Source organism: Ciconia boyciana, chromosome 7 (genome assembly GCF_034638445.1).
Source record: "Ciconia boyciana chromosome 7, ASM3463844v1, whole genome shotgun sequence".
Lineage (NCBI taxonomy): Eukaryota > Metazoa > Chordata > Aves > Ciconiiformes > Ciconiidae > Ciconia > Ciconia boyciana.
This window is the reverse complement of record NC_132940.1, coordinates 38,021,780-38,044,844: the sequence shown is the minus strand read 5'-3', so window position 1 is coordinate 38,044,844 and position 23,065 is coordinate 38,021,780. Positions and strand designations below refer to the sequence as shown.

General features: G+C 45.5%; 1 protein-coding gene across 3 annotated transcripts; it reads right to left on the bottom strand.

Moving 5' to 3' along the window:
- Positions 1 to 1,038: 1,038 nt before the first annotated feature.
- On the bottom strand, positions 1,039 to 22,721 carry ATG4B (autophagy related 4B cysteine peptidase). Of its 3 annotated transcripts, XM_072866325.1 has the most exons (14): positions 22,580 to 22,721; positions 16,217 to 16,315; positions 15,609 to 15,680; positions 13,405 to 13,503; positions 12,402 to 12,503; positions 11,530 to 11,602; positions 10,368 to 10,447; positions 6,921 to 7,117; positions 5,830 to 5,908; positions 4,931 to 5,076; positions 4,234 to 4,290; positions 3,848 to 3,941; positions 3,302 to 3,337; positions 1,039 to 1,934 (listed from the first exon to the last, which is right to left on the bottom strand). In XM_072866325.1, exons 1-14 carry the CDS (start codon positions 22,587 to 22,589, stop codon positions 1,861 to 1,863), a joined length of 1,218 nt encoding a protein of 405 aa, XP_072722426.1. In that variant the 5' UTR covers positions 22,590 to 22,721; the 3' UTR covers positions 1,039 to 1,860. The 3 variants fall into 3 exon arrangements, with proteins under 3 accessions (XP_072722426.1, XP_072722427.1, XP_072722428.1); XM_072866326.1 differs by lacking the exon at positions 3,302 to 3,337 and having other exon boundaries at positions 3,818 to 3,941; XM_072866327.1 differs by lacking the exon at positions 3,302 to 3,337.
- Between the last annotated feature and the right edge of the window lie 344 nt (positions 22,722 to 23,065).

The following is a 23,065-nucleotide window of genomic DNA, read 5'->3' as shown; positions in this document are numbered from 1 at the left end:
CGTTCCCAACTGCACTGCAGAGTTACTAGATACCACCTGCCACCACCTTCAATTCAAGTACAAGAACATTAGGACAGGCAAAGACTTTAAATCTGTTTATTCAGGTACAAATTGAAAGCAGATGAATGGAGCACAGCCCCACTTCCTCTGCTGCCTCTTCTCCTAACTACAAGAGAGAAGAGGAGAAGCAGGCGGAAAGCAGCAAATAATAATTTAGTGACAGAAGCATTGTGGTTCCCAGTTCAAACCTCTGCTTTTGGATAGCACAGGGACAGTTAGAGCATCAGTAGGTCAGTCACAGGGGAAACAGGTCATTTCTAGCCAGGTGTCACCATCCTTGGCTATAAAAGCATCAACCAACAGGTTCCAATCCTAAATGTACAAAACAAAGCCTTGTAAACAGGTTTGCAGTCTGCAGCATGCACTAAGGAAACTACTTCAGCAACTTCTGTTGCAGTTTGCATTAAGACAGCTCTCCTCCATGGTTTACCTTTCTCTGAATTCCGTGCAGTGAAGGGCCCCAGGCAGAGCTATCATCTTAAAGCAGCTAAAATTTCCAGTGTAACTGGACCTTCTCAAGGCATTCTGTCTTTACCGCCCCCTTTGAGATGACTTCCTTGAAATGGGTTTCTCCAGGTTAGCTCCTACAGTACCTTTGTGCATACTCTGCAGGGAGGGGGAGCTGGCAGAAGACAAAAGGAAAGGTACCTATGCAGCTAGGAAGCCTACTTGACCTTCAGGCATCTTTTCTGATTTGGAAAGGGAACGTCTAACAGGAGTAGTTGGAGGAAATGCTGAACAACCCACCGAGAATACCTTGAGGAATTCTACAGCTCACATTTTTGGTACCAACAGGATTAATTCCCTAGATGTCATGCCAGCACACTGGGGTGCAGGAACAAGCAGGCACATGACTGGCAGATCTCAGTTGTCCTATTTCACCTCTCCCAGCTGTGGACTTCTTTTTTTCCAGGGCTATGGAATCCAGTTCTCTGCTCGAAGCAGCATTCCTGAAGATACTTGCTGTAGAGATTAATCCATTGTAGAAGCACAACACTTTATTGACTCACTGAGCAAGAACACGTACATTTTCTATTCTCCTTCCCTTCTTTCTGCCGTTATTTAAACTGAGATTGAGATGGTCCTCTCCAGCAGCATGGGTCTGCTCCACACTTTCCCAGACTTTCACTTATTGAATTACCAGTCACTTATAAGTTCCCCCAACTTCCTTTTCATAGGATGTGAGCAGGAGAGGGGTACTACACCTGCAAGGAAGCGCTGTGTACTGCAAAGCATGAACAGGAGTTGTACTGTAGGAAGCCCGACCACCTGGACTCCAGGGGCTTCACAGCTGTCTTGTTGGGACATGTCTGCTGTTCATTTGTGTTGTGAGCTGCAGTCCAAGTTGGCCAGTGAGAAGAGAAGCTGCTAAAGGAATTAACTGTACATTGCACCTGCTAAATGATGGGTGGCTCTATTTAAGCTTCAGAGGGGAGTCCCCATGTAAGGATTTAGCACTCTTAACGATTTCTATGCCTCCCTCAGAAGGCCAACTGACCTGCTGATTTAACAGATAGGCTTTGAACTCCTAAGCACCACTGCATCCACTTCCAGCAACTGTTTTCTGCTGAGAAATTCTGACTCCAGCCAGTAAGGCTGTAACGCCCACTTGGTTCTTCATCCCAATGCAGACAATGCGCACTCCGCTCAGAGGCTGCACAGAATGCCAGGATGGACAAGAGGCGGGGATGGCAGCAAGCACCTATGAAAACCGGTAGCCCAAGGCTCTCGAAGGAGCTTCCCTCCCCCCTTCTCCCCACACATAAACACAAATTTGCAGAGTCAGTTTCCTATTTGTTTTCAAAGGGATAGGATTTCGAAGTCTTCATCTTCTGAGTCAAAGAACCTTTCCAATCTGTCAGCATCGGAGGAGTCTGCAAGAGAAAAAGAAAGCACTACCTCTGTGGGACGCACTGACTGCTCAGCATCAGTGAGTCCAGCAGCTGGAGGGCAGCAGAATTTGAGTGTCAGGGGCCCACAAGTTCCAAGAGACTCTGTGACACACCTGAGTGAAGGCTCTGAGGAGGGATGACAATTAGCATGTATCAGTAGCATGGAAAATGCACTAGAGAGAATTATATAGTGCACAGAAGGTGCACTATGTTTCACAGATCCCAACACAGTTGCAGTGCAACTCTGTGCTGTGACTATTTTATACAACCTTCCTGTGCAGCAGCTCTGTATTAGCAGGAGACAGTTCTGCCTCAAGAGGCTCAAAATAGGAGGACTGGCCCACGTCTGGACTAATAACCATGAAGATTTCTGGCCCAATTAAGTGATATGGGAACATTTTTTCCCCCCACGTCTTAGAGACTTGTTTTTTGCTATAGTTGACTTGGATCCAACTAGTGGGGAATGTAATTACACAACATGCACTCTCCCAAAAGCAATTAGTAGAGTCCATTTTGTGAGGAAGGGTAATGGACTTGACCCCTCCTGTCCATCCTTCCAACTCTATGGTGAGGAGGGAGCACACACCTAAAGGGGAAGCAACTTTACCATAGGGGAAATTCAGGTGAGAATGTATGGGCAAACTGGGGAAGTAAAGGAGAAACCTACATTAACTCAGGCTTCAAGAAAGCACACACCAGACTTGGCAGAACAGCCAGCCAAAACCTAAACTGCAATAACTCATGGTTGGGGACAGAGAAGAAGTGCAAGGCTGCAACACCCCCCTCCCACCAAACATTTTGTGACAAGCTTTAATCCCCCAGTAGCATGTGCAAATGCCTAATGTCACTGTTCTTGATCTAACTGCAGTGCCAATGAGTGCTGGCAGCAGAACTTCCAGAGGTGCTCCTCACAGGAGCGGCCCTCTTCACTTCAGTAACATAGCAGAGAACCCAGGTGGCTGGGGGCTCAACATTCATGACAGTATGATTAATCCTTCTAGTGAGGGGTAGGACTGTAAGAGAAACAGAATGGCCACAAACAGAATGGCCAGATGTGAGAGGCTCTACAAGCTAGGGAAGAGGGAGAACTAAAAGGACAAGTAGCCCATTACAAAAACATTTTTAAGAGTAATAAAGGCAGCAATTAGGGACAATTTAATACAGGCCAGGAGCAATTGACAGTTTAAGGGAATCAGGCATTCTTACAGAAAAGGACAGTGAGATAAGGAAGGCTTTGAAAGTTCATGCTAAGCAGAGAGAGATAGCAAGGAAGCACAGGGTGCAGGATGCAAGTGACAGGACACAGTCCAATGCCTGGTGACAGGGTACGTTTGTCCACGCATACTCACTCCTCTTGGCAGAAGCTGTCAATGGCTCTTTATCTCCTGCAATGTTTGTGCACATTATTAACATGATAAGCGGAGCCCAACAGCCAAGATACTGCCCAGCACTTGTTCCTTTTTGCACTGGTAGTGGCATATGCACAGGGAAGGAGTGCCTTACACTGGAACTAAGTTTGACCAGCCCTATCTTTGACCATTTTCATTACCTAGAAACTCAGTTTTCAGCCTTTTCAATGGACCCTTTTGATTCCTCCAAGCATCCCTTTTACAAATCACAGAATCACATTGCTGTGATAGCCTATGAACTTGTTTTTTCTTCCCCTCAGTCACCATCACCATTCACAGACTCATTCTAAAAATTGTCCTGAGACACTGTGGGATCTGCAAACCACTAGCTGAAAGCCAAAGAACTAGATCAATTGACCTAAGGGCTCCAGATCAAACTCTAGATGGAACAGGAACATACTAGAAGTCACTATACAATTCCACACAATTTCCAGAAAACCAAAGGGACCAGCTCACCATTAGCTCTACCTCCCTGCGTGGCCTCACCTGGTGTGAGATTCAGGACATCAGGGTTGGAGAAATGCGACGGCTGGCGTTCAACCAGTTCGAACATTGGCAGCGTGCCTCTTACCAGGGACAGCTGTGGAGCAAGGGTAGAGCGATGAGAACCAACAACTCTGTACTCACGGTGCTCTGGGTCTTTAAGGGATACTTAACATCTGTTGGGACTTAATTGCAGCTGAAAAAACGTTTCTCAAATCTTTGACTCACATCATCAGCAGAATTTCAGAGTTGTGCTCTTTTTGGTAGTTTAATAAACTATTTTCATGTGCTTTAAAATGGGATCATGCTGTAGAGAACATGCTCTCTCTGCAGCGGTTTGGAAACGAGACAATACCCTATATTCCTTTCCTGGTGATATAAACACAAACCTTTTTGATTTGCTGGCACCAATTGTTAAAGTCCTCCTCTGTGTTGCAGAAAAAGCCCTGAAAAAAAAGGAATTTATCTTAATATATTGTAGATTCATCATTTCAGTCTTCAGGCCTTGTATTAATGCGAAGCAACTTGACCAGCACTGCAAGCAGTTACACCACCTAACTGCCTTGCTTTTAAACCGTGGCTTACATTGCCCCATTAAACTGAACACTCCCCATATGCTTGATGTTACAAGACTATCCAAATGCTGGAAGCATCCACTCTACTGCAGAAGGAAAACTGGGCAGAAACAACCCACATGGAAACAAAGGGCAGGCATCTCAGGTTCAACAGAAAACAAACCACACTGAATCATAATATGGATTCAGGAATGGATTCAGATCTGCCCATCAAAAGGCAGGAATCAAAGCCCAAACTAAACCTGAGAGAAGAATACTGCTCCATGAGGAATGGCATTTAATTGCCATGCAAGGGGGACTTCCCTGTACCAAACGACTTCCTGCATGAAGAGCTTCTTTACCAGTGTTACTGAAACCCACGGCAGTGCTTGCCCAGAGCACAGCATGCCTGTAGAGTACCCAACCCATCGCCACTGCCTTTGCCAGTTCCCTGGGGAAAGGGACAGCTGTGAAACAGAAGGACCACAACACTGCTCCTTCGGGTGATTGGAAACAAGCAGCAGGAACGCACCACCGCAATGGAGGGGTCGAGCTCGGCAATGCTCATTCTGCATGGAGGGTGCTGGCAGTGGAAGCTTTCATCAGGGAGACAGCCGCTGTCACTGGGCTCCACTGCAGGCTGCGTAGTGTGGGGATCCAGGTAAATGAGTTCCTCACCTGGACAGACAGACAAGGAGACATGAAGAGGAAGAACCATGCCAGAAGCTGGTCTTCTGAGAAGCAAACAGTGAGATACAAAGAGAAAGAAGAGTGATGACAGAGCCAGCTCTCAAAACCCCACATAGGAATCCACGTTCTATAGGGGCAACTTGCTTTCAGCAACTTTCCCAAATGCTTCTCATCCAGGCAAAGAGCCAGCTGCCAGCAGAACCATGGTGCCCACTCTGCAGCGACACCCTGGGCTCAAGGCACAGGCACTATTTGGGTACTGTTCCTGCACATGCCTTCCAGGGTCCTGTGTAAGCTCAAGTCGGTCCCAGAAATCCAAAGCACAACCAGATTGAGGTCTCAGGCAGAGAGAGAAAATCAGAGGGAAGGAGGAGAGTAAAAGGACAACAGTTTGTAGGGTTTCAGGAAGGGGACAACTAAAGGACAATTAAATCCAGCCAAGCCCCTAAAGGGACATCAGCTCTGAACATAGGACGAAGTCTCTATGCACACCCCTTTACAGAGAGGACTTAGCATTATGCAGTGGAAGTTTACAGCCCGTACTATGGCCACTGTTCAAAGCTACATCGCTCAGGTCCTCATAAAGAGGTTCATTCCACAGCAGCCTTCCACACTTCCAGCAGGAAAGAAGAACCCTGCAGCATGCACCACAGACCAAGCAGGAGAGCTGTATGGCTCCACAAGCACTTTTTAGCTGAGTGGAGATGCTTGGAAAGTCTTTGCAGTACTCTGGGCACTCACCTACATAGCCAATGAAGTAGTGAGCACTGTTTGGTTTCCCTCCGATCACTCCCAGGGACTGGGGCATCATGAAGCAGTGCTGGAAAAGCAATACAGAAAACACACAGCTGACAGACAGTGAGACAGCAGGTGGCAACAAAGGCAAACATCCAAAAATGCAGTGGGAAAGAAAGACAGGGACACTGAAAAATCAGCAGAAACAGCCATTTCTGGAGAGAAGCTCCACCAGGAAGGCTAAGGCTGCAACACAGGGCCTTCAAGGAACATAGAAGCAGCTCAAAAACACCTTTAACTGCTGACAGGAATACATAGGTGGACCAAATGGAAGAAGCAGCACTACTCCAGGACCCAGTCTGGGCGAGTCCTGGCTCTGCTGCAGCCAGTGGAAAGATACCCTGGAGTTGTCATCAGGTTGCAACAGCGCTCTCAGGAGGAAACGATAATTCAGGAAACAGTTTAAGTTCCTTACCCAGCTGCAGTATCCAGACAACATCTAATGAGTTAAGGGCAAGTAACTGCATGAATTTAGAGCTCTTACCTGTGCAGCTCAGAGCTTGCTAGCATTAGCACAGCAAGACAATGTGCACCCTGTCTTGTGCATGTACTCTGCACACACGAAATTCTGCAGCCTCCTGATACTTCACACTGCAACCATCAGCCAAATTCTAGCCTCAGTCTGCAGTACAAGCTCCAGCATCAGACCACAGGGAGTCTGCAACACTACATTCATTAGTGATCAAGTTGCCACCAAGCACAGTACAGTTGTGCTGAACAAATGCTTCAGCAGGTTGGTACCATCTAAACACAATGAGTGACTGAGATTAAGTTTTGAAGTAAGATCCTCAAAAAAAAATCCCAAACACCAAAAACCACAATCCCCCCAAAAAGCCCCACACATTTTCCTGACTAAAGCCTGCAAGAGCCCATATCCTGACCTCTGACAAGGATTGTCTCTAAACACATTTTTCTTTTGAAAATTGGACAATTACTTCTGAGTATTTTTGCCCCAAAACCAAATTCCAGAAATTACTTAATTCACAACAGGGTCCTTAAGCATCAGAAAACCAAGAATTCAGCTCCTGGTCCCCTACCTTTAGTGTTTCAATATAGGCTTCATTGATCTCTGTGAGCCCAAGGCGGAGAGGTATCAGCAGCACCAATGGTTTCCACAGTGAGAGCCTATCTCTAACCCCCGCTTCCTCTGGGTACCCGTTACAGAGTACATCTGACTCCACAGCAGGGCATGCTGCAGCTCCAGCACACACGAAGTTGGACTGGCACAACCGCCCTACAGAAAGGGAACATGAGCAGAAAGCATCAGAAATAACCTCTGTTTGTAGACCTTGAGTAATTCTATTTGAGCTCTAATCAACAATTGCTATTTACTAAAAGCCTACAGCACTTAATAAAGAGAAAAGCTTAAAGAGGTGCAGTGCTGGGATCATATGATGTATGTACTCCCTGCAGGGCTTCTGGTAAGGCTCAGCATTTCATCTAAGCTTACATCAAGATTATGCCAAAGCATGCTGTGCTCACAATCACCATCTGGTGGGCTGTTAAAATGCAAATTTTTCCAGCAGGTGAGCAGCTAAGCAACAACCTGTGCCAACAAGGTTGAACGAGCTGATTAGGAGGTCAGGCAAGAGTCCTGAATTCAAAGAGCATGTAGGCAGAAAGAAAAATCTGGAGTTCAACTCCAGAGTTGTTCATGGAGAATACGAAGACAATTGAACTGAATAAGGAAAGTGTTATGGCTTAACACAGGAAATATTCACCTGTAATTAGTGCTGTAACAAGATACAAACATGGTGTCTGTCTAGACTACTTGTAATTTTCCTAAAGTTCACTAAGGCCTTCACAAATTGTATCAGGGATCATTCAGAAGCTAATTTAGAGACCTAAAGCAGGATGATCGTTAAACTCTGCAATTTCAGCATGAGCTTTGCCTGTAAGATATGGGGCAGTCCTCAGGGCATACGCATGACATAAGTGCTATGCATCCTCATTCTACAGGCTTGACAAACACACAGCCAGGCTGTAATGCAACCAGATTATGTAAATTCTGGTACAGAAACATCTCCAAGCCTACCTGTCTCACTGGCCTATTTCATTACTTGCTGAGTGTGTGAAGAAAAAACCCAAACCCCAAACAAACCCACAGCACTTCAATCATGAAGCCAAGGCAATTACACAAAATGCCATAGGCTCATTTAATTTATTCCTGGTCTAACCTGAATGCGAGGACACTCTAGCAGGTAGGACACAATATAGACAAACACCTTCATCACCAGCCATTTCAGCAGGGTGTTTGCTCACTACTAAGAGCTTCAAACCCAGCTCAACAAGAGAATGTTACACCCAAGGTTAGAAGAAATAGGATTTTGATCTAAAGCCTCAGTATGAGACACAACCTGCACTGAAGAGTTTGCAGTTGCTCCCTATACTGTCCCTCAAGGAGGGAGAAGGTGTACATGTGCATCTCTCATGCAGATGTATTATAGTTACCAGAGGTCCTGAGAAAATTGAAAGTCATTATTTGTAGTGATTTCTCCTGTTAAAACAGTATAAAGATCATAGGTTTTTTTGTTGCAGTAGCCTGCCTGTTCTGATGATCTGAAATTGGCTGCCAAGCCAGGGCTGTTGCTGAATGGGGTGTCTCTGCAGGTTTCCTCATCAGGCAAAGCAACTGGCAATCCCGTCCTGTGATATGAACATATTTAACCCAAGTTTAAGCAGTAGGGAGCTTGGCACAGACTAAATTCACCTTGCTTCTTTGGCAGGCTTAGCAGCACTATGGTACCACAGCACAGCGGAACCTGCCTAAAGCTTCCCAGCTGGATCCAGACCATTTACTGCAAACATATTCCAACAGATTTGACACAACATCTCTCCTGCTGTGGTGGCTGCTGCTGTCAGGTACTGGCTTTACTGTCTTGGTTTCTCACCACCCTTCTGATGCACAGGATCCTCCAATGACCAACCAAGAGCCCCCTTCTGATACAACATACTGACTCAGAAGGGATAAAGATGGATGTTTCTTCACTGCTGTAGCAAAAGGCACTTCCTATGAAACTTAGGCTGAATAGCATTAGTGACCAAATTTAACAGACGTATGAAACAGCATCAACTTCTGAATGTTTCCCTGCCGACAGATGTTTGGGGCACAAGATATAGAACACATACCTACAGACATATAACACACCAGACCCACTCATACAGTGACTTTCAGGCCTTGAACAGGTACATTATGATTCACATTTGAGGAAAATAAACAAACATCCCCTGCACATTACAAGCTGTATGGACACGGTACTTGAAGCGGCGTCAGTGCTGAACAGTCAGTGACACACAGACAAGAGCCTGCAGCATACCCAAGCCTCACAGCCAGCACACTTCAGTTCTAGAAGTAATGTTTTCAGGCTAAAGATGAAAGATAAATCCAATTTCTGTTTTCACGCTGGCCCTTGTTTAAGCCAAGGGCATCAGCACTTACCTTCACAGGACTACGTGTGCCTAAGGTTAGACAGGCACTTCTCAATCAGATCCTATGTTCCTTGGCCTCTCAATTGAGACTACCTGATAAGAGATGTGACTTTGTAAAGTGACTGTCCTGCACTCTAGGGGCAAATTGCCTCTTAATAGATTTTGGCTCCGTGGCAGCCGAAGCCAGCCTAAGTGATGCCTGCCACAATCTCACCCGTAACCTTGCACCAGCTCCAGCGCTCACTGGACTGTTCTACGTGCTGTTTCAGAACACTAACCTGGCAGAAAACATTGCATGGTTTTGTGCTGTGTAAGCACACTGCCTCATGGATTAGTCTAAAGCAAGCAAGGGGAAGGCTTGTGTGGCCAGGACCATGCAGGACTGTGGCAACCAGCAATGCAGGCATTCAGCTTTGGTTACTGCAGCACTGCAGCCTGGGGAAGCATGCTAGGGATGAACACATTGCACGGTTGTTCAGCCTCCAGAGCCATTCTATTGTCAGGATGCACAAAAAAAAAAAAAAAAAAGAAAGAAAAGGAAAGAAACAACCAGTGAGCAATCCTTAAAAGATGATGAAAAATCCACTCCAGAGATGGATTCCCTTCTTCTCCCCACCCCTGCCAATTTTGTTTATTTTCCTCTTCAGTGATCTGTTCTAGTTTTCTTACTCTGCCTAATAGCAGAGACATGCCTAACCTATTATACGGGAGAGGAAGCAGCCATTTACTGCTTGCTACCTGTGGCCATAAACGAGTTTGACACTACCTTCCAAGCAGCTCCCACCTATGGTCTGAAGGTCAGCAGACCTTCTCTCCAGATCCAGAGGCCACAGTGCCAAGTCACAGACTTTATTAGATGAAGCGAAAGTCAAACAAGGGGTTTCCTTGCCCTAGAACAGCAATTCTCATCTGATTTTAGCACGCGTGGCCACAGCTTTAAGACGAAACATTTACTTCATGCTTGTTGTGTTGTACTACCATATGCTCTCCAGTTTTTTTTCCTGGCTTCTTGCTGCTGGAGGGTATACCGCATTCTACCTCCATATGATACTTACGGATTTCTTCCATCACTACTGTGTTGTCCATGGCTACATGTACTGCCAGTGAACTCCATGTATCAAAAGCTGCAAGTTTTCTATAGGAAAATTATTAAAAAAAAAAAGCAAGCAAGGATTAGTTACAACTACAAGACAAAGAATGGTGGCATATCAGAGAGGAGAAACTGCATTAGCATTGGCTTTCATCAATTATGCTGTAAAGTATGCTTTTATACATGTATCCGAGTTGTAGACTTCATTTCTACTAGTTATTATTGACGGAATAATAAATAAGATTGCAAATGGGACCACACCTGGGAATTTGTCCCTGAGCAGCTATTAAATACAAGAGCCCTGATACAATCTCCAACAAAAATCCCATAACTGCTGGTTACCAGAAAGTTAGAGAGCATAAAAACCAAATAATAATAAATGAAAAAAAATCACTTTTATTTTTCGTACATATCTCCCGATCACCTACACCACATCCAGTGCTAATTTGGTGTATGGTCTGACCTGGGAAAGCTGCTTTTAGGCAATCCTAGCCAATTCCAGGGAGCTACCTGCTCATCTAATCAAAGTGAGGAAAGAATGGTGACAGGAGGGAGAATGTTTCTCAAAATACAGTGTGTCCCTGTTATTAAAGGCAGTCCATGCTCCAGCACCGCTCTGATCCTCAGCCTGTCACCATGGAACCCAGGCAGCAAATATGAATGCTTTCCTCTGCTAATGCATTAGTGACTTGACAGCTCACTGGCAGCTTTTTGATAACAATGATGCTGTTGTCAGGTCAGCAGAGGCAACTCAGAGGCTAGGAGAGATTCAAACGATGGCAACGATCATCTACTCTGACACTTGCTTCTGGTCTGCTGCACAGTATTGCGCTCGGTCCTAGTGGCAAGCCCATTGCTTGTGGGACATGGAGAGAGAATTTTGGGGGTTGTCCTCAACCTGAAATCTGTTTTCTCTCACTTCCTGCCAGCATCTGAACAACAGAAGGGCTCCTTTCAAGTTCCTGCCCAAGCAGGTCAATATGGTCGAGCAGGTTGCCTGCTAACAGCATTAAAACATACAGTTGCACTCCAGTCAGTGGGCAGAAACCTGTAAGCTAGGAAGTACTACAAACCAAATGATCCCACTGTGTGGTTCTAAAGATATAAAGGAAAAATGCAGCACTTACTTGAGCACTTGTGCGACTGTGTTTGGTCCATACCACTGACCTATGGATTTTCCCTCTCCAACTCCCATCTGGGCTGCATCACAAGAAAAAACCAAAATAATTTAGCAAACAATTTCACCTACACTGCATCCCTTCCTAATCAGAGTTTGTATTTAAGAGGGAAGAAATCTCACTTGGAAACATTTTTGAGTCAGCAGAATCTACTCTTTCATGGGGTATCTTAGTGTAGATAGGAGAGAGAAGCATATCCTGAAGGACTGTAAAGCAAATCCTTTCCCCAAAATGCAATAACACAGAAGTTCAAAAGGCAACGTTACCTCAGAAGAATTTTTACTTAGAGTGTTTGATTACCAGACCATCCTGGTAATCTGCAGTTCTGTTTGCTGAAGCTATAGGTGCCTTAACACCCTATAGGAAAAACTGGAACAGGCTGCTTCTTTTTTACTTGCCAAGGAAGTTTCTATCAAAGTGAGATCCTTCCTTAGTCCATTTGCTACTTCTGAGAATTTCTTTGCTCAGCAATCTTCTCATATTACAAGGTCCTAGTGAGAACAGCAACCACATGTGTTCCTCTCACCTTAGCTAGCTAAGATATGGAAAGTGATGCTGAATATAACCTAAAGCATTAGGCAAACCTGACAGCCTTAATGGAGTCAAGAAGAAAAATCAATCATAATCCCTAATAAAGAGCGGTAGTTTTACATCACATCAGAAAACGGGCAGCATAGTATCATGAACTACCTGACCTGCTTGTTGTTTGTTTTTTTGGGGTTTTTTTTGCTAAGCTAGTAAAACAAACACAGAGCGATGTTCTACACTCATGGGAAACCCAGGCTGAATATCTCCACCCTCTTCAGCACCCAGACTCTTACCTATCTGGTGAATGGAGTAGTAGCTGTCTTTTTTGTCAATGAAGGCATTAAGAACATTGAAGTAATTATCCATCTGCCTCTTCCCTTTTATCCACCTCCAGTCTAAGACAGACGAAGAGAATATACGAAACAAAACATGATATTTGTTAGCAACTAGAGGCTGCAAGCTACAATTCTCTTCCCTGTGCATCAATCAGCTGACCCGATTTTAACATCGTTATCTTATTACTAGGCATCTGAGGCATTCCCAACACTACAGGATTAATTTTAAAAGAAAAGTAAGCATTGTCACAGGTGGGATAAAGGAATATCACCCACAGAAAAGCAAATAAACAAAAAAATCAGAAAATACAAATTGTACCTCTATCCCACAGATGAGAAATAGGATCACAATTTCTCACTGACAGGCATGAGCTACATATTCTGGGAAAAAACAGGTGACGTCACTACAAAAATCATCCCCCACAAATACAAAGGCCATCAACAACTGTCAAAAAAATGCTCTGGTATAGCTGCTTACAGACCAAGCATGGGTAAAAAACAGAAGGTATTCAGGGAGATATACAAGAGAGTATACAAGAACAGAAGTATTCAGGGAGAGGAGACTACACTCAGTAAGTGAGGCTTTTGTGACAAAACTGAACTATAAACAAGAATCAATCTACTAAGTTGTCTTAAACTTCAGCTATATAAAAAACCTTTCAAGAAAAATCTAGTACGTGCTTTGCTTCAGTGGCTTTAACTAGCATGTTAGAGGCCTCTGTTTTGTTTTAAGGCTTGGACAACTATATCTATGTAGAGTAGTAGACAGCAGGGAAAAACCTGTTGGAGGGTTTCCGTTAGACTGTTCTCTCAACAGCCCTGAACTTGAGAAGACTGAAGAAAAAGTTAGAGAGCCCTCAGCAACTCCCAGCTGTGCCCTTGTTATCTGCAGTCCTTACAAGTACTGCATTTGTGGGAGCACGTGGCCCTGGAAGTCAGTATGGGCTGTGCACTGGTTTACCTCTTCCCAAATGCCTGCAGACCAAGGCCTGAGCAAAGATCATCTGGCCACACCGCAACATACAGCCCCAGCCTGTATCAGATGTGGGACCGGTTCCTCCTGTAAACGAGGACAGAAAATAAATACGTAATGAATAGTAAAAGAGTGCCAAGAGGGAAAAGAAATGAAAGCACTGTTAAGTCTGCACAGGTAGCAGGTTCACCCAAGAAATCAGGCAAGGAAGAAGGACTAACTTAGCTCACATACCCAAGGCTGAGAAACAAAAATGTAGTTATCAGTGAGTAACTTAATGGTATCCCTTAAAAACAAACAAACAAAAGCCTCTAACACTAACTGAAAGGGGAAAAAAACTTCAAATGGAAATCCAAACAACTCAACTAGAAAAAGAGCTGAATTTCTCAGGACCACAACAACCCTTGAGCCTAGTTGCAGACTCCCAGACCGATTCAGAGACACATTTCTAACAAGGTGCTTGTTACAGGCGACTTCTTGTAATCCTCATCTTGAGAAGGCAACTCATGCAAAACAAATCAGTCCCAAGGAATTCTCACATCATAAGCAGCTATGACTGGATGAGATTCCAAAGTGAACAACATAGGCCAAAAAAAAGAATACCCCAGCAATGAAAAAACCCACATCCTACATAATACTGGAGAATAAGCTGGATATTAGCTCACGCTGGAAAGTCTGAGACAAAGGCCTCAAGGCTGGAAGTGTTTCCTTGACAGAACTTCAAAAGGAAACTGCTGCTCCTCCACTGAAGCTCTAGCTGTTATTACAAGCTTCATAGATAAAATGTTTAGTGTGACCATGGCAAGTTAAGCCGTCTTAACAAGCACGCAGTCAGCTGTGCCTTAGCACAGCTGGTAAAAGTGGTTTCTTTGTAATGCTGCTTTTTTCTTTCGATCCCATGCAACTACTTTGCATGAAAAGCACAGGGAGAAAAATCACCCAAGAGAACTATTTAATCAACTTCTGGATGGTCAGCAACTATCTTCGATAATTTTGTCAGCAATTTATAACATATACAACATCCAAAATTGATAATGCTTTACAAAATTAGCATAAGACATTCCCCTTACCCTCTGAAGAGGTTACAATATTTAAGTGGGCAAGCACAGAGAGAAGTGGCCAACAATAAAAGGGATGACTGGGAGAAGAAAGACTGAAAAAGGAAAAGGTTTACTGTATGACATGCAAACCGTATCTACACTGTAAATGGGAAATGACTCAGAAAATGGGATTTCTTCCCATCCTCTGCCCTTTAATAACTCACATAGAAACCCCAATTGTGTTTGTGAGCCATAGCTAAACACATGCTAACCCTTCAATTTCAAATGCATGTTTAACTATGGCTTACAAACGTGAATTTAAAGGGATTAAACTGCATCAAAGATGTCTCATACCTTGTTAGGCAAAGCGTTTCCCAGTAAAAGAAGAGAATAAGAAAGAAGAGAACAAGCCAGAAGGATCAGCTACCAAGAAGTCTCTTTTCCAAATCGAAGCCATTTTCCCTGTCAACTGCTGGGGATGACACTGACAGTGGGGACACGGATGGGGCTTGGAATCCCATTTACCTGCTCTCAGATCTCTTCTGATATCCCTTCCACTCAGTACACAAAACTACACCACAGAAGTGACCATGCAGAGTATCTTAAGGAACCAAGACGTCCTCCTTCGAGTTCAGTGGGAAATGTTCCCCATATTACTAGTTCCTGTAACAGCCACTTCAGGCATTTTTAAAAAAACCCATGCAAACAAAAAAACCGCCCCCAAATAGTCCAGAGCAGATGCACAAAGGCAGTAATTTCTGTATCATATCTCTAGCTTTCATATCTCTAATCCACTTCAAGCCCAAGACTATCATTAAATAATATTTCACATTAAACTTATGTAGGACTTAATGAACATGAAGGACAAATATCTTCCCATGTTGCTCAAGGAAAGGATATTTCTAGGTAGGCTTCCCAAACTCATTCTTGTGTCCTTTTTAAAATCACTGTTATCCCTCATATCCAAGGGGATGAGGAATTCTCATTATCAGATAAACAAAAAGTATATCCTATCAATTAAATGAAGTGCATTTCAGATTCCTATAATCAGAAGTGAATTAATGTTATGCTTGTGTGGACTGTTTTATTAGGTAGAGATAACTGGATTATCATCATTTCTAGGATATACTTAGACTCATCCACAGTACGTACCGATAGCAGGGAAGTTCTTTCTGTAGGTGAACCAAAGACGAGAGGTCACATCCAACAGGATCTTTTCTTTCTCTGAAAATTTTTCAGCATCGAAAGGCACATACGTGAGGGTAGCACCAAACACAGCTAAATCTGTCTCTCACCCACCTTCCCTAATAACAGCAGCATTCTGCTCCTCACTCAGTTTGTGTGCCCAGAGAGGCAAAATCTGGCTGAGGAACAGGACAGCGCCACTGTGTAGAAGAAACTTCCTTTTTCCCCAAAATAGCTACAATCAGCCCAAAGACACCATGGCCATAGGCAAATTATGAAGCAGTAAACCATTTTCTTGCCTTTCCCCTGAGCTATCCCCTTGCCTCGACCATCCTGGCCTCATGACACAAGTCCCAATAACTACTAAACGGTAACTTTCTGCACAAAAATATTCCAGAGTCCACAGAAATGGCGAGAGAGAAGCATGGCACTTACAGTCTGCATGTTCCACCAGCAAACACACTCTGCAGTGGGCTTATAAGGTTTGCAGTCACCTTGCTGCTCCGAAAGCAAAGCGCAACACTAACAAAGTCCTCTGGAGCATTAGAGCATGTTGCACCGTGCATGCAAAATACCTGTAAAAACACTGTATTTCCGGCCAAGGATCCAAACGGGTTCTTTGGTTTCAGGGAAGTCTTCATATTCGAACCTGAGAGTGTCATAGGTAAGAGTAGCTAGAAGGAGAAAGAAGAAATTACATACCTTTCATAGCTTTTCCTTGTGTTTTAAAAATCATACAAAACTACAGAATCAGAGCTGCTGTGGACCAGCAACTTACACACCCAGAGCACCTGGCTCTAGCTGGCAAGAAACAGTACAGCTCCCTCTGGAACCACCAATGCTTGAAGGAACAGAGAGCTGATGCCACCCTGGCTCACTCCTGGCTGCTCCACAAGCAGAAAAGCAGAGGGATTTCCAGCTTAGGTCAGCTCCAGGTTCTGCCTGATGCAGAAAACAGTCAAGAAAGCTTCTAGGACTTAATCCGACAGCTGCACTCTGCTTCCCAGAAGAGGCACCATCATGCACGCTAGAACAGTTATCAGCAACAATGTCAAATGAGCAAAGTGATTAAAATCCTTCTTCCAGAGAATACAATTTTTGGTGGTGGAACACAAAAAGCACAGATCGCATTAAGATGGGAACTAAACCTTCCTCTGCAAGTCAGTGCCTCCTCAAGAGGCAACGAATCCAGCAGAAGTCATCATCTGCACTGAAAACAGCCTGCAGCTCAAGGAGCAGCACTGCCTTTATAGATGTCACACTAAAATCTGAGGAACACAGAGCTGTGCAGAGATGTACTCATTCACAGGTAACAGGCAAGCCTTACGTCTATTTTACTGGCTCCCTTCACAGCATGGCATCCATCAGTACCTAGATATCCACCTCCTCTTACATGACCACTACAGAACAACTCAGCAGCACAGGCTGTCCTTGGATCAGGGCAGCTTAAGCTTTCATGCAAAAGACACAGGCAATGGGGAGGAAAAAACAGGAGAGTTGGATGAACTGTGCTCCACTAGGTCTGTATTTGGAAATAAGGCACTTTAAAATGGTCTTGGAAGCCTGGAAATGAACCATCTAATTTTGTAGGTGTCAATTCTTTAACAAACTGCCTATAAAATTTAAAGCAGAACTAAGCCTGTAACTGTTAAAGTGATTATTGAAAATATCTCTCACAGCAAATGCAATAAAATCTGCGGTAACATGACATGAGTTTAAAACAAGGCAATGGACTAAATGACCACAAGCTCCTCTGAGCCCCATTTGCTGTGAAAGCCACCAGCCTCCATGGTGCACACCTCAGTTTTTACTTCCCAGGAGAGTCACCTGCTGCTTTTCTCTGGTGCTGCCTACGTAGCAGGCCTCACCCTTCTCACAAGTAGAAGACATTCATAGATGAGCTTTCTTCCCGATCATTCCCTGCTTTGCTTTCCAAAGCATCATCTGGAGCACCAGAAAATAACAACTTGGCTGATTTGCATCAACGATAGTTCCAGAAAGTCACCACACGGTTCTGGTCCCCCTCCTTCCAGACATCTAGGATATTCCACATTGTGCTTGGGCAAACAAGCTACGCAAGACATTTTGGCCTCCTGTAGGTACCTCAGTCTTCTGCCCCTGGGCTCTCTGACCTGAATTTCCAATTCCAAACATCAAAGAAAATAAGTAAGTAGCAGCAGCAAGACATCATCACCAAGACCAACTACTGTTTAAACAGGAACCCCGGCAAGAGAGATGAAAATAGGCTCCTAAATCAATTTTTGAATTAGACTCTGGACCTAACACTAGCCCAAAAGATTTAAAGCATGTTCCTTGTGTGAATTAGTCTATAGACTGTTTCAGGCATATTTAGGATAGCATGGGCCACACGTTCCCATTCCCGTCCTGTGATGTGACTTATCAACAGCAAGCTAAGCAAAGCAATTTTACTTGCACAGAAAAGTGTCAGCAAACTAATGCAGTCTTTTCCTCTAACAAACTTTAGCAGTGAAATTAAGAATTTCTTTACCATATACTAGCTAAACTTTACAAATTCCCAGCAGTCCATGCCTTCTATGTCTATCTTTACTTAATAGCTTGGCTTGCTTTCATCCCCTTCTTGCTAAATGTTGGAGATTTCTTTCCAGGGAAGAAAGCGACGTAACTTCCCCAGATGTTTTCAAGTGTGCATCACTTTCTACTCCCTCTCTTAATTTTCAGAAGTTTTCCTTTTGGATGAGACATTACAAGTTTATTCTGATAGCTCAAAGGGAGGCTAGTTGTTAGGATTTTTTAAAATTCAGTGTGTTGCCAGATATGATCTTAACATAAAAACTGAAGTTCTCAGATAGGTTTTAAAGCTCCAAGGAATATTTTGTGGTTTATTTTGTCAGTTCTCAAGCTTGCCATGAATCAAGGTCTCTGTCAAAAGAGTCTCAAATAGCTTAAATAAAATGACTGAAACAAGGATGCTACACAGAAATTACCAAGCTACCCACCATCCCTCTTCCTCCTTCCTTGCAACACTTCCTTGCCTTCTCAAATGTTGCATGCTCTGCGGCTCCACATTTCACAGGGCACCAGCTCCTTAGCAAGCACAGGATTTGCAACTGGCAGCTTCATGGCAAGGATCTGCTGCAGTCTTTCCCCTTCAATCAAAGCTAGGAGAGGAAGGGGTGAGCAGGTGGGAGGGATTCTCAGGCTGCCCACTGGACCAGCTGCGTATTCAGGGAATGCAGCACATGCAAACTGCAAGTGCCATGACGCTGCATATTCAGGAGGAGAATTGCAGACTAGCAGTCTGCAGACTAGCAGACTAGCAGTCTGCAAGTCCTAGACTTGCAGATTTAGGCATATTTAGGATCTGCAAGTCCTAGACTTGCAGTCCTTCATCTGAATGCCTGGCATCTGGGCTCTGTGCAAAGGTCCTGTAGGTCCAGCTGTGCATCCAAAAGATGTGGTCAGACATCAGTGCATAATGTTGGTTTTCTGGAAGAAAATACTGGCCACCATCTGAAAAGGCACAACCACTAAATGCAGGAGTTAAGATTTCACCTTCACAAGGAGGAAAATTCAAGTGATTGCTCTGAGTTAATATCAACAATTTTATAGTGGGAGCAATAAACTCCCCAAAAAGCTTGAAGCCACTAAGTGCTCCCTTTACAAGCATCTACCTTCATACGCTCTGGCACTTTTTCAAAACTACATCCATTGTGCTGTTGCCCAGATGAGCTAAATATGAGCAAGTGGGACCCAAACAATGCAGGCAGGGGTACAAAGGGTGTCACAGCTTGCACAGGAGCCTTTATCTCCCTCTTAAGAGTTAGAGGCAAAGGGTCTGAAAATAAATAAAACTGGAAATTCACCAAAGCAGAAATCCTATTTGAAGATGCTCCTTTCAGAGCTGCAAAAGTCATGTGAGATCAGCAAATTTCTCAGTCAGCACTCCAAAGCTTCACCTTCAAGAAACCCTCAATCTATTTTAAATACCAACCTCTGAGCATCCAGGACAGCAGAGCAGCAGCCTCTGCAGAAAATCCAAGCACACATCAAATACGATAGTTCAACTTCTTTCTGTGCACAGTGGATTCATAGTTAAAAAGCCAAGAGTTTCAGCCCTGCAAAGCACACGCTCAGAAAGGTGGCCTCGCTTTCCAGGAGCTTCGGGCATGCTGTGAATGATGCCAGGTTGGGTTGGCTGGGTCTCTGCCCCATGGGCACACCTTCCACGGGGTCTGCTGTAGTGTCCCAGAAAAACCTTCTCATCCCACACCCTCCCTAGAAAGCCCCAACAGAAAAGGCAAAGCTTTGTACGCACCACTACAGAAAACACCTATATTAAACAACCTAGGTAAAGGCATTCAAACTAAAACCACATTAAATACCAGCATTAAGCCTGAACGTTTGAGTTCTCTTCCACTTTTGTACACATAGTTGGATCTACTCAGTTATAAGGTAACAGGCCACATCACAAAAGCCTGCCTTGTATGAAGTGCAAGGAACCAACTCTTGATACACCCAGCACATGCCTGCAGTATCAGTGACTTTCAGTATCAGTTCACTAAACATGAGTACACGCAAGGTTATTGAAAAGCTATATAGCATCATCTTGACATAGACCAAGAAAAACTGTTTCAATACATAGAATTTGGGTAGATGGTGAAATCTCGCCTCCCTTCTTATATTCTTAAGCTGTACAATGAAAAAGCCAAGCTAAAAACGTTATCCCAACTTGTAGTAAGCTCCCATATAAACAAACACAGAAGCACAGCCAGGCACCAAGGAGCAGACCCTAACTGGTGATGGCAGTTTGCAAATGCGCTGAAGGCAAGATATGTGCTTACAGCAAGTACCAAGTCCTTGACAGCCGCTAATTTTACCTGCTTTACCAAAACCAAAGCTATTTCTTTTTCTATCAACTTTGGGAAACAAGTAACAAGAAGTCAACACTTTGATGACTCAAATAGAAATATGGCAAGTGATTTTCCCTGTGGTTTGCACAGCAAAACAGCTGATGTTCACTCCAGCATCAACCATCTTGGTTACAGTTTGCCTGCGCAGCTTATAAGTTTTGTCAAAAAACTTTTTATACAAAATACCGAAGCAGAGATTTGGAGCATTACACTGAAGGAAAACCAGGCTTTGCAATACCTCCCTTCCCAAATTGCTTCTTGGGCTTCCCCCCAGTCTCTAGCGAGGCCTCTCCCTCCAACACAGTAATGCTCCTCAGGCAGCACTTGCAATGGCTTAGAGACATTTTCCCTGAAGTCCTTCAGCCTCCAATTAACACTGCCACAAAAGAATCAGAAATGGGGCTGATCATCATCTCCCTCAGCTGATAAAGGTACATCAACCCAAGACAGTGGAGAGGAGGAACACTACTGGATGTAGGATGTTTCAAAAGAGAGTCAAGAAGAGAAGGTAAATTTCTTGTGTTAGTAAAGCTCATTGCTGAAAAACACCTAGAAAACAGATAACTGAAGAACAGCCTGAACCCTTACTTCTGGCCTTTACAGAAGAAAGATTAAGTCTTTTGTTTCCCCTAGGCTCTTTCAAACAAGACAAATCCCAATTATCTAAGCAACAATGATGAGTTAAGAGACAGCCAGGGAGGAAAGTCAGTCAACTGGAGAGTGGTGCCTTCTTGGAGGCCCAGAGCAAACAGTTCAAAGTCTGCCTGTCAAGTCCCTGATCATCTCAGGAGCAGGACTAGCTGTGAAGGGGCTTGAACTCTCATTGCTCCAAAGCCCAGACACCGACCTCCTCTTTGCATAGAGAAAATCTAGCCCTACCATCTATCACAGCGAGGTTTTCCTTCCCTTGATAAGCCTTGTAATGCTTACACAAAGGGAAAGCAAACATATCTCTCAGCTCAGGTTGTGTTAATTTCACTTGTTGGAATGCGTCTTGTTCCCAGGCACTAGAGATTGGATGCAATGACGTGCAAGGACGCACCAGGCAGAAAGTCGGGACACTATTAAACTGGACTACACTGAAAACAGCAGCGCCTGCGTCAAGGACAAAAACAAGTCAAGACAGCAGACCAGAGGGATGAGAACTATGGATTCCCTCCACATACACACGCTCGCTCAGCACAGAGAAGGAGCCCATGCAGCACAGGAAAATATTACTTATTATGGAACAACACTTATCTATGCAGACAGTGGATGAAGACTCTTACTACATGAAGACTAGAAGGAAGCGAGTCCCAACCCAAGTACCATCACACTTCTTTTTTTCTCCCCCTATACGAACGCAAAATCTCTGTGACAAACAGCTTTGCCGGCACTCTCAGTAAAGGTGATGAGCGATCACAATGAGTGGCCAAGTCGCCTTACCCCTCAACGCAGCAGAAGGCAGCCATAGCACCTCGGGAGCAGAGCACAGGGACACCTGTCCTGCCACCACTTTCACCATCCGGTTCGCTTCCCGGGCAGCCCCGTCCAGGCCACGCCGCCAAACAACGCGGAAGAGCTCAATGCTTTTTAGGAACGACAGCAAAAGGCAAGCTGGGAAGGGCAGGAGGCATTCACCTCCCTGCTGAGAGGGCTCCCTCTCGCCTCTGGCCTGCAGCGGTCGACACCGGCGGTAACGGAGCCATCGCTGGCCCACCCCAAGCCACCGCCGGCCCACCCCGAGCCACCGCCTTCCCCCGCACCCGGAGGGAGGCGGCCGGGCCCCTTAGGGCTCCACAGGGCTGAGGACGCTGTTTCCAGGGCCGTGCCCCGGGGCGGAGACCGGGCCGGGGAGCGGTGACTTCTCCTGCCGCCAGCCGGGCAGGGGCCGCACCTCAGAGCAGCAGGGGAGGCCGCGCCACTGTGGGCCGCCCGGGCCGGGGCCGCCCCGGGAAGCCGCAGGCCTCAAACGGCCGCCAGGCCGGGCTACGGACTCCTGAGAGGGAAAGCAGCCGCTCTCCCCCCGCCGCAGCGCGGGAAGGGGCCGCCTCCACCACCACCCACCTGCGTCCATGGCGGCTGTCCCGCCGAGGGCTGCGACCGCTGCCGTCCCCACCGAAACATACGCCCCGGCGCAGCCCTGGGCGGCTGCTGGCGCGAGCTCGGCGCCCGCCCAATGGGAGCGCCGCTAGCCACCGGCCTCCGCGGCGGTTGGCTGGCGGCGACGCTCGTCACGGTTCGGTGCGCCGCGCGGCTTCCTCTGCGCACTGGGGGCTGCCATTTTGCCGTACAGAGAAGCGGCGTGGAGAGGGGAGAGGCGCCGGGTCGGCAGCAGAGCCGGGGCCGAGGGGAGGCGGCCTCGCAGCGCGTAAGGGCTCCGCTCGTTCCGCAGGGCGCCGGCGGGAGCAGCCCATGACACGTACGCCCAGGGAAGTTCTGACACACGGGCGCGACCATCGTGCTGTACGGAGCCGGTGGAGCCCCGCCCCTCTTTCCCCAGAAGGGTAACCCCCTCACGCCCGCCCCTCTCAGGAACGCTTTTGGCGGCTC

Coding starts and splice junctions, on each gene's coding strand:
- ATG4B (XM_072866325.1), bottom strand. Junction 4,291..4,930: donor TCGACCCCTCCATTGCGGTG/GTGCGTTCCTGC, acceptor CTTTTTTTTCAG/GGCTTTTTCTGCAACACAGA. Junction 1,935..3,301: donor GACAGCTTCTGCCAAGAGGA/GTGAGTATGCGT, acceptor TTTCTCTTGCAG/ACTCCTCCGATGCTGACAGA.